At 42.8% G+C, this 12270-nt stretch overlaps 1 protein-coding gene across 1 annotated transcript; it reads left to right on the top strand.

The window, feature by feature from the left end:
- Positions 1-12268, top strand: LOC121326621 (IgGFc-binding protein-like; the record flags this gene model as incomplete). The annotated part of the gene is made up of 18 exons (XM_041269947.1): positions 1-144; positions 270-328; positions 2235-2384; positions 3075-3337; positions 3719-3800; positions 4832-4888; positions 6943-7080; positions 7223-7479; positions 7585-7771; positions 7932-8176; positions 8274-8557; positions 8646-8923; positions 9068-9666; positions 9919-10483; positions 10589-10788; positions 11075-11452; positions 11623-11912; positions 12034-12268. Coding segments are annotated over exons 1-18 (4338 nt in total), but the record flags the coding sequence as incomplete, so codon positions are not given.
- Positions 12269-12270: the final 2 nt, after the last annotated feature.

Raw genomic sequence — 12270 nt, 5'->3', positions numbered from 1 at the left:
CTCAGCTCATTCAGTGCAGCTGGGCTAACTGAACAGCAATGATCCATTTAACCAGCTGCTGAACTTTACAGCAATGGAAAAGACAGCCTTTGTGTTCCTTCTGTTAGCTCGCTTTCATTGTTTAGACGCACTAACACAAAACAGGTGGGTCATTTATTACTGTTTTATTTATTTATAAATCACATTATTATTATTATTATTATTATTATTTTATTATTATTATTATTATTATTATTATTGGTAAAGATTTGTCTTTTGTGTTTTTTTAGTGAGAATATTGGACAAACAGAACCCTCAAACAGCTCTGCAATATGGACTCCTGGCGCAGGTACAGTGTTAGAAAACGTTGCCCTTTCTTTTATAATCACTGTGCAGGTGTTGGTGGATTTCTCCAGGTGTCTGTAGATTCATTTTGTAAATTGAAATACCCAATTATATATATATTTTTTTTATTTTAATCACTTTTATACAAAAACAGTAATAGATATTTTCCCAGTAAATGCATTGAAGCTTATTGATACACCTGCTGACCTACAGTGCTTTACAGGAACTATTTCATTGATCCAAACTCCTGCAGCTCTGAAGTGTCACACTGTGGAACTTCACTGCTACAGCCAGAAATGTTGCATCACCTAGAATTTTAGGATTGAAACACAATTAAAAAGAGAAAAAAATGTATGAAAATAATTTAGATCTTTTATTTAACATCACGTAATAAAATAAACTACAAAATGATATTGCAAGTGTACAGTTATTTTATGTTAGATTTTGAAATGTCACATTTTATAAATTTGTGTCAGTTTTTAGTTAGGTATATGGAAAACTACAAAGCGTATGTAATTCAATATGTTAACGTAACATTATTCAGCAGGTTTCATTTGACTTTATGAAGCGCAATTAGTTAATTCTATTGGGTGTTACAAAATCTTTTGTCACAGCTGTAGCTCATTGCTGGAGTGGAAGTGTGATTGATGTGTCCTGTGTTGAAGGATTCTGTGATCTGAGACAATTCCACCGGCACTCACTATGATGCCTCCTGAGAATTCTCTAGATACAGCGACTCAGTGTTGACTTTCCACTGCTTGATAGTTAAAATATACCCTGAACTCTTCAAATCTCTTCAAAGGTTACAGCACCTCTGGTCTCTTGGGAGTGCCATTATTACCTTGTAACATGCCACAGCAATGCCACTGTCCCTTCATGTTCTAGAATCCTAACCCTTCATGATACATTCCAGGCGGTGGCCTCTGGATTGGTTTGCTTCAAAGATCTGAAAGCTGTATTTTCTTCATACACTTAAGCAATCCTCTGCAGCACTTGAATATGGCATCTGTCTGACACTGCAAGGCTAAGAACACTTTATAGAGTTTTTAACCTTGCCTCACTAACAGGGGTTAGAATTCTGCCTTAATGGTATTTGAAGAAAATAAAAAATCTTTATAGGACAAGGACTTTACCCATCCCTATACAAACACACAATGTATAACAGTGCCCATAGCTGCTTGGAAATATTTTAGATTTTACTGAGGTCCACTGCTGGTATATCCATGCCATGCTTATTGCAAGTAAAGGGCAGTTTTCACCATCTTCTTTGGGAACTGTACATTCTGCAGTACAGAATGAATGAACAATGGCCAGTGTTTCAGGTAGTAGTTGATAATAAAAATTAAAACAGCTGTACATGCTATATAAAGATAAGATAACATTGACATGATCTTTTTCCAGTCTTGATTACACCGTGTAACAAATTTACAGTATAATCGTAAACCTCGAAAAACTACTCACTTCTAAATCTTTTGTAGTCATTTTTCTATTACTTTAGTATAAATACATGTTAACTTGGATTCATATGTTGTTTTTTCTGACTTTATGTGAACGAAGACACAAAAGCGCCCGTTTTCTCATTGGAAATAGTGATATTTTGAAATTTACCTGTCCTGGTCACAAAAGCAAAGTTTGTGGGGAATAATAGCCATTTTCTATACTTTTGAGGCATAAGCAATTAGGAAATAACACTTACTACGCAGGAACAAAAATTGTGTTACATAGTGTTACTCTGTTTCATAATCAACACTGTCATGTTGCACTATAATTTAGAACAATAAACAATGTATCCTAGATTGTAAAGCACTAATTTAGCTTCTGATATGAAACGTGAAGTTCAAGCAAGGTGTTACTTCACTTTTAGGGTTTTGCAATGTATTATTGGTTGGCTTCTTGCTCTTTTGTTTCAGATTACATTACAAAGTGTGATTTCAATAACAATCTGAAACCCTTTTGTGACTGGGTCCAGCCATGTGAAGGTGACAATGGAGACTGGATAAGAAGTAAACATGCAACCCCAACCCCAGGGACAGGTCCTGACACTGACTTTCCTGATGGAAGTAAGAATCCCTGCACTGTGGCTCCTCTTTTACTGCATAGCACAGCTCTGCTGCATTGAGGCAATAGTGCACAGCTATGATGCATTGAGCAGTAGTGTACAGCTATGATGCATTGAGGCAATAGTGCACAGCTCTGCTGTATTGAGGCAGTAGTGCACAGCTATGATGTATTGAGGCAATAGTGCACAGCTATGATGCATTGAGGCACTAGTGCACAGCTATGATGCATTGAGGCAATAGTGCACAGCTGTGATGTATTGAGGCAATAGTGCACAGCTCTGCTGCATTGAGCAGTAGTGCACAGCTATGATGCATTGAGGCAATAGTGCACAGCTATGATGCATTGAGGCAGTAGTGCACAGCTATGATGCATTGAGGCAATAGTGCACAGCTATGATGCATTGAGGCAATAGTGCACAGATATGATGCATTGAGGCAATAGTGCACAGCTATGATGCATTGAGGCAGTAGTGCACAGCTATGATGCATTGAGGCAATAGTGCATAGCTATGATGCATTGAGGCAATAGTGCACAGCTCTGCTGCATTGAGTAGTAGTGCACAGCTATGATGCATTGAGGCAATAGTGCACAGCTATGATGCATTGAAGCAATAGTGCACAGCTATGATGCATTTAAAGAATGCTTTATAGACGTTTCCTAATACAATCAAACTTTGTTATACTAAACAGAGGGCCATTTCGTTTACCAAGAAGCCAGCAATTTGATTCCCTTTGAGGACATCCGCCTGGAGAGCCCTGCCATCGAGGTCCCTGGAGATGTGTGTGTGGAGTTCTGGTACCACATGCTCGGCCCTGAAGATCACAATGAACTCAGAGTCCTGGTCAAGGAGCATTTGGGGGAGTGGGAGGTTTGGAGCAGAAGAGGAAATCAGAGTTCCTCCTGGTTATATGCTGCTGTCACTCTGTCCTTCGTTAAAGAAACTACAATAAAGGTCATTCACAAAACATCTTATCATTTATAGGTTCGGCACATTAAGGCACCAAGACAGATAAGTTTAGCTGGACTGTCATATTGTCTGCTTCACTACATGCTCCTGATAATTCATCATTAAAAATGAAAGAAACAAAGAAATCACTGACTCGTCCCACGCTAGACTGCTTTGTAGATTTGGAGCCCCCCTTTGTGTTTGGTTTGTTAGATGTAACATCAAACACAAAAGCTTGTGATGGTTACCTATCTCTGGGTAACATGACAAGATAAAACCTTTTCTGAGCGTTACCTTGGACATGTCTTTGTATTTCTCAAGACATGCATCTGTCTCACAGTCGCACAGTGGACGTTGTTCTGTAATACTGTCTATTGCTTTGTGCAGGTGATTTTTGAGGCAGTCCGGGGACTGACTGAATACGGAGACACAGCTATAGACAATGTTGGAGTCAGAAAGGGACCTTGCAGTAAGTGGTGCTTTTACTGTATATGCACCGAATACAGGTGACTTAAACCCTTGTGAGATCATTGGAATGACTGTCTATCCCAACTGTTTTCTTGTCTAACTTTGTCATTTCATACCCACTCTTCATAAGACTCAGTCTTATCATAGCTTTGCATAGCTGATTGCTTTGTTTTAAGCTGCTTTCTTTCTTTGTTTTTTTATATCCAATGTTATATGTATAGAGAGAGAGAGAGAGAGAGAGAGAGAGAGAGAGAGAGAGAGAGAGAGAGAGAGAGAGAGAGAGAGAGAGAGAGAGAGAGAGAGAGAGAGAGAGAGAGAGAGAGAGAGAGAGAGAGAGAGAGAGAGAGAGAGAGAGAGAGAGAGAGAGAGAGAGAGAAGAGAGAGAGAGAGAGAGAGATGAGAGAGAGAGAGAGAGATTCACACAATTGCTTTCCGTGAAACAGAACAGGGCCTCTGTGTTTATTTCCAAACAAAATAAATCAAATCAAAAAGCCTAACTCCTTTCCGGAGCTCTGACCAAACTTCACTGACTGACCTAACTAACCACCGGACAGCTAGTCTGTTTACCAGTCTCCAGCCAAACAATTCTGACTTATATTTGACCTATTTTCCTTTGTTAACACCACACTCCACTCCACTCCCCACCCCCCCCCTCCCCTTTCTATATATATATATATATATATATATATATATGTGCTTTGACATATTCTCTTGGGTATCATCATCATTTGTCTGATACGTTGGATCTGTAATTGAAGTGCTTCAGGATATTAGGACAAAATACCTGAATAGGACATTATAGTTGTTGTAGTACACTTGTTGTCCACTAGAGGGGGGCTATAAACCCTCAATTTGGGTACAACAATTACTGTCTGCTTATAATTTAATGTCTATAATCAATGGCTTTGGTATTTTTGTTACCTTTTTGGCATTTAAAAAAATGATAGAAATATCGATGACAGAATTCACTGTTTCAACTGTTTTTTGCAAACTTGTTTTGAAATATAATATCATTTTTTGTATTTTATTCAGCAAAACCCACAACTACAAGCCCAACCACTGTATTAACAACAACAGCTCTGCCACCAGGTATTGAACTAAACCCCCAACCCCAACCACAACCCCTATACTAACAACAACAGCTCTGCCAGCAGGTATTGAACTAAACCCCCAACCCCAACCCCAACCCCTATACTAACAACAACAGCTCTGCCAGCAGGTATTGAACTAAACCCCCAACCCCAACCCCAACCCCTATACTAACAACAACAGCTCTGCCAGCAGGTATTGAACTAAACCCCCAACCCCAACCCCAACCCCAACCCCTATACTAACAACAACAGCTCTGCCAGCAGGTATTCAACTAAACCCCCCAACCCCAGCCCCAATCCAACCTCAACCCAACCCCAAACCCTATACTAAAAGCAACAGCTCTGCCAGCAGGTATTGAACTAAACCCCCAACCCCAACCACAACCCCTATACTAACAACAACAGCTCTGCCAGCAGGTATTGAACTAAACCCCAACCCCAACCCCTATACTAACAACAACAGCTCTGCCAGCAGGTATTCAACTAAACCCCAACCCCAACCCCAACCCAACCCCAACCCCTATACTAATAACAAAAGCTCTGCCAGCAGGTATTCAACTAAACCCCCAACCCCAACCCCAACCCCTATACTAACAACAACAGCTCTGCCAGCAGGTATTGAACTAAACCCCCAACCCCAACCCCAACCTAATAACCTTTTTTTTTTTTTTTTGCAGGTAAAACAACAACAGCTCTACAACTACACCCCAACCCAAACCCCAACCCCAACCCCAACCCCAACCCCTATACTAACAACAACAGCTCTGCCAGCAGGTATTCAAATAAACCCCCAACCCCAGCCCCAATCCAACCTCAACCCAACAACAAACCCTATACTAAAAGCAACAGCTCTGCCAGCAGGTATTGAACTAAACCCCCAACCCCAACCCAACCCCAACCCCTATACTAACAACAACAGCTCTGCCAGCAGGTATTCAACTAAACCCCCCAACCCCGGCCCCAATCCAACCTCAACCCAACCCCAAATCCTATACTAAAAGCAACAGCTCTGCCAGCAGGTATTGAACTAAACCCCCAACCCCTATACTGACAACAACAGCTCTGCCAGCAGGTATTGAACTAAACCCCCAACCCCCACCCCTATACTAACAACAATAGCTCTGCCAGCATGTATCAACCCAAACTTAACCCCAACCCCAACCACTATACTAACAAGAACAGCTCTGCCAACAGATATCAACCCAACCCCAACCCTAACCCCTATACTAACAACAACAGCTCTGTCAACAGGTATTGAACTAAACCCCTAACCCTATCTCAAGCTCCAATAATAACAGCAACAGTTCTGCCAGCAGGTATTGAACTAAACCCCAACCCCAACCCCAAACCCTATACTAACAGCAACAGCTCTGCCAGCAGGTATTGAACTAAACCCCCAACCCAGACTCCATTCCCAACCCCTATGCTAACAATAACAGCTCTGCCAGCAGGTACTCAACTAAACCCCAACCCCAGCCATTATACTAATAACAAAAGCTCTGCCAGCAGGTATTCAACTAAACCCCCAACCCCAACCCCAACCCCTATACTAACAACAACAGCTCTGCCAGCAGGTATTCAACTAAACCCCAAACCCCAACCCCAACCCCACCCCTACCCCAAACACAACAACAGCTCTGCCAACAGGTATTCAGGAACCTCAACTAAACCCCAACCCCAAACCCAAACCCAACCCCAAAAACCCCAACCCCAAACCCAACCCCAACCTCAAACCCTATACAAACAACAACAGCTCTGCCAGCAGGTATTCATAGAAACCCCAACCCCAACCCTAACCCCAACCTCAACCCCAACCCGAACAACAGCACAGCCACCAGGTATTGAACTTGTTGAATATACTTGAAATCCCAATTCAGTCCAGCAGGGATAGCATTGTATTTCAGTTCTGAATGAATAAAGTTAACAGACAAGTCAATGATACTGTAATTAGAGACTGTTAATGGTGGTAATACATTCAACAAATCCATCACAACAGTACACAGCTGTTCATTAAAGATTTGTTTTTTAATATAATTAACTTTAATTACATAGACTGTCCTGCCGACTGCAACTTTGACCGTGGCTTCTGTGAATGGACCCAGTCTACAACAGACAGGTTTGACTGGACAAGAATGCAAGGCTCAACACCTTCCCCATACACAGGGCCATCTTATGACCACACCTCTGGAGGTTAGTGGCAGTGAAACATGTTGGATTAATGAGTGGCGGTCATGTTTTTTTCCTGCACAACTGTAGAATTGATTCTGTTATTCAATTCAGGCAATGTTCTCGTACGTGGAAGTTATTTTATGATGTTGTTCTTGCTTTTCAGGCGGCCACTACGTTTATATTGAAGGCAATCTTGCTGACACAGGAGATTTAGCTCAACTGGTCAGTCCTGAATGCACGGCTACGGGGCCTCATTGCTTCCGATTCTGGTATCACATGTATGGAGTTGCTCGCACCATGGCCCTGAATGTGTATCTGGTGGAAAATTCAACTCCAGTACTGATGTGGACAGCAACAGGCAATAAAGGAGACAGGTGGTATTCAGCAGAGGTTGAACTGAACATCTCAGGAAGATTTAAGGTAAAGGTTGTGCTTGGAAACACAACTGGGAATCACACGTTATAGGTACACTACAGGGTTACCATGCTTTTCTGATGCACACAATGAAAACATTCGTTTTTACAGATTATCTTAGAAGGAGTGAGGGGCAATGATTATCGATCTGATGTTGCTGTGGATGATGTGTCCATTGAATTCAGATCTTGCTCAGGTACTACAACAGCCAAGCCCCCCCCCACACCCTCCCCATCAACCACAACTACAACAGCAACAACCGTCACAACAATAGGATCCACGACTTCCGTGGAAACAGGTAAGGATTCGGGGCCACATGGGGAGATACTGGAAACATTGTATCAATACATTCCACAAAGGTTTCATACAAAATAGACTGAATTCTTTCTTTCCAATTTTGAGTTTCTATGAGTAAGCGCAGTTATAAAATGCAATACCAACGGTCTGATTTTCTGCAGAGAGTGCCTGTGTTGTGTCGGGCGATCCTCACTACCAGACCTTTGACAAGCAAATGCATCATTTCATGGGGAACTGTACCTACACATTGTCCAAGAGGTGCAGTGCTCACAGCTCCTTGCCGTTCTTCAACGTTGAAGCTGCCAACGAATACAGAAGAGGCAATACGCGTGTATCGTATGTGAGCTATGTGAACGTGGAGGTGGACAGCTACAGAATCACACTGCAGAAGAACAGAGTAGTTAAGGTACAGTATGGAATAGCTCTGCATTCGGTGCCATTGACCACTGTGTTCCTCACAGCCCAGAAAACAATAATGACAACTACATTACCACTACCTGCAGGTCAATGGACAAATGGAGAACGTGCCGGTGACAGTGACATCAGGTTTACATGTTGGACTAAGTGGCCGCTATGTCATGGTTTCCACTGGTTTTGGACTGCGAGTTAAATTTGATGGAGACCACAGAGTGGAGGTCACCCTGCCCAGTTCTTTCCGAGAGAAGGTTTGTGGAATGTGCGGAAATTACAATGGAGATCAAGCAGATGATTTCCTGAATCCTGATGGAGAAATGGAACCAGACTCTACCAGCCTAGGCAACAGCTGGCAGGTTCACAATGAGTCCAAGTAAGTTTTATTCTCAAAACCAATACTGTTTCAAAGTGATGTATTTGAAAACAGACACATCTTACAATTGACATATTTCATCTTTCAGTTGCTCAAGCGGTCCCGTAGTCTTACCAGAGTGCAGCGTGGAAGAGAAAGAAATTATTGAAAGCAAGAATTACTGTGGTTTGATCATCGATGATCACGGGCCGTTCAAGAAATGCCACTCGAAAGTAGCTCCAAGAGATTACTTTGTGAATTGTGTCTATGACCTTTGTGAGCTCAACATGGATGTTGATGCCCTGTGTAAGAGCCTGCAGTCCTATGCAGATATGTGTCAAGCACAGGGGGTCGATATACCACCTTGGCGGAACTCAACATTTTGTTGTAAGTACCTCTCTCTCTCTCTCTCTCTCTCTCTCTCTCTCTCTATACAGTACATGTAATGCAGTGTGTTGAACCCCAGTACCTTTGTGAGTATTAGATAGTATTGTAAACCACATTTGTCTGTCTTTGTCCGTCTCGTTTTAGCCATACCGTGTGGACCAAACAGCCACTATGAGCCGTGCAGCACTGCATGCCCTGCCTCCTGTGTTAATCCAAACGCTCCCTCCACTTGTAATCTGCCTTGTGTTGAAGGCTGCGTCTGTGACAGTGGATATCTTCTGCACAACGACAGATGTGTGTCCAGTATGCAGTGTGGATGCTGGCTTGATGGAAAGCATTACCCTGTTGGATCTGAGTTCTGGACCGATGACACTTGTTCAACGAAATGCACGTGCCCTTCCCGAGGTGGGAAGTTAACGTGTTCCGCAACCTCATGTCCAAAGGATTATTACTGCGGGATTTCCAATGGAGTGCCTGGCTGCTACCCGCATACCTATGGCATCTGCAGGGTTCATAATGACCCTCACTACAACACATTCGATAAAGCTACCCATCACTTCATGGGCACTTGCACCTATACATTAGCCAAGCTCTGCACTAATTCATCCTCGCTCCCATACTTCAACGTCGAAGCCAAGAATGAAAATCGGGGCCATCCTTCCATTTCCTATGTGCAGCAAGTTCACATAGATGTTTACAATCACAGAATATCCATAGTGAGAGGGAACATTAGTAGAGTCTTGGTAAGTGTTGTACCTTTCTTCAACAGCTGTATTTCAGCAAACCTCGAAAGAATGAAAACATTCACACACACACACACACACACACACACACACACACACACACACACACACACACACACACACACACTTATATATGCTTTCAATCATTTGTAAAATGAAAATGAAAACTTCCAAAAACTTGGCATGTCACATTTCCAAAGCTTGTATTTATTGTTTTTTTCTGGTGTAATGTATTTCACCATTTCTCTCCAGGTCGGTGGTGTTTGGAGGACTCTTCCTGTCACGCTACTTGCAGGGGCGATAACTGTGGGCAGGAGTGGGAGATATGTAGTTTTGGGGACCGATTTCAAGCTCACAGTTTCTTATGATACTGATCACACTGTAGAAGTGAAAGTGCCCAGCTCTTATTTCAATGGGACTTGTGGCATGTGTGGCAATTACAACAGTCTAAGAGGAGACGAGTACATGAAACCTGATGGGTCACAAGGAAAGGATAGTAATGAGCTTGGAAACAGTTGGCAGGTTGAAGATGGTGATTCCAGCTGTATGCCCAATCCTCCCCCAGACTTCTGTCTGCCAGAAGCAGAGGAACTCTATGGAAGTGACAGTTTCTGTGGTCTGATCACTAAAAAGGATGGACCTTTTGCCAACTGTCTCTCTGTTGTTAATCCGGAGAGCTTCTTTGAGAGCTGTGTTTTTGATATGTGTGCATTATCTGGAGCCCATCATTTGCTGTGTGATGCTTTACAAGCATATGCAGATGCCTGCCAGAGTGCTGGGGTGAACATTCCACCATGGAGAAATACCACCTTCTGTCGTAAGCAATTCCTTTTTACTTAACACCCACTATTCAAAACGTAACAGCTGTAACATAGTCGGAACCCTTTCCACAGTTAACCTTGTTTATTTGCATTTGTTTTAGAAATTCCATGCCCAGCGAACAGCCATTACAACGTCTGCTCAAGCGCCTGTCCTGCAACCTGCACAGATCAGGGTGCGCCAGAGAACTGCAGCAGACCCTGCGTGGAGGGATGCGAGTGCAACAGAGGGTTTGTACTCAGTGGAGGGAAATGTGTTTCTCTTGACGCCTGTGGCTGCTGGCATAATGGCCAGTACTACGAGGTAAAGAAACTAATTGCACTTTGAAACTTCCTATCAGATGTTCTTGATAGACTTCACACATAGACTTGCGCAAAAGCTAAGGCAATTTGTGTTCTGAGAGGAATACAACTAGCAAGAAGCAGCTTAGATACGGAAATGATCAGCTTTGTTATTTTCTGATTAGGTACTTTCTATATTTATACAATGAAAACTATTTTCCTCTCGTCTCAAAAATGTGCCTTTGCTTTTGCTTCAAAACAGGGCCCTACCGGTTTAGTAATTCCATTTTCCTGTATTTTGTTGACAGAAAGATGAAGTTCTCATGGAAGAAAACTGTGAAAGAAGGTGTCAATGCCTGGGAAATGCATGGGTTTGCACTCCAATGTCCTGTGGTCCTCAAGAAATCTGCAAAGTTCAAAATGGGCATTTGGGATGTTATCCAGAAAGCACTGCTACTTGCCACATCTACGGCGACCCACACTATAAAACCTTTGATGGGAAACTTTACCATTTCCAAGGCGCTTGTAACTATACAGTGACGGAGACCTGTGGAAATACATCCGTCAGCTTCACAGTTACGACTCGAAACGAGCACAGGGGTAATCCAACGTGGACGGCCATCAACTCTGTTGCTCTTCAACTTGAAGATGTGCATATAGCCGTGAGAAAGAACAATCTGGTTTATGTGAGTTACATTTCACTGAACGGCTTTGCTTCGCAATGCCTTTTCCTTCACGTAAACAGTTACAATCCACATCGAATCGTTCATTCATGTGTAAATCTTTCATTCTCAAGAAAGTATGCACTTTCTCTGCTTCACTTCTCTGCACAGTCATTTCAATTCATGTTTTGTAGGTGGATGAGGTCCTGAAGACCACTCTTCCTTGGAGTCCCAGACCAGGGATAAGTGTGTCTCAGAGTGGCTCTTATGTGGTGATTGACACCCACTTTGGCCTGCAGCTGAAGTTCAATGGAGACCATGAGCTTCTAGTCCACGTGAGGGAGAGGTACCAAGGGAAGCTGTGTGGACTGTGTGGCACTTACAGCAACAGCCAGAAAGATGACTTTATGAGACCAGATAAAGTTGTGGTTCAGGATTTCAATGAGTTTGGGCACAGCTGGAGGGTGTCTGATGACAAGTGGCCGTAAGTGTTCTTTACTTTATGTTCGTACTTTACCTTCCAGAAAAAGTTATTGTGTGTGATAGATATATTTGTCCAGTGTTAAAGGGAACTGGCCAGTGATCTGCTTCTGTTTTATTAAAAGATGTGCTTCTGATCCGCCTCCACCTCCACCACTGTGCCCCCCAGTCTTGGAACAAGAGGCTGAGCAGCACTGTGGGATCCTCCTGGCTAAAGACGGACCATTTCAAACTTGCCATTCGTACATCCCACCGGTGCAGTATTTTGAGAGTTGTGTCTATGACCAGTGTGCTACAACTGGAAGCTCTGAACAGCTCTGCAATGCACTGGAATCATATGCTGCAGCCTGTGAAAATGCAGG

This window comes from Polyodon spathula, chromosome 14 (genome assembly GCF_017654505.1).
Source record: "Polyodon spathula isolate WHYD16114869_AA chromosome 14, ASM1765450v1, whole genome shotgun sequence".
NCBI classification, from domain to species: domain Eukaryota; kingdom Metazoa; phylum Chordata; class Actinopteri; order Acipenseriformes; family Polyodontidae; genus Polyodon; species Polyodon spathula.
Note: the sequence above shows the minus strand (reverse complement) of the source record. Positions and strands in the feature narration are given on the sequence as shown.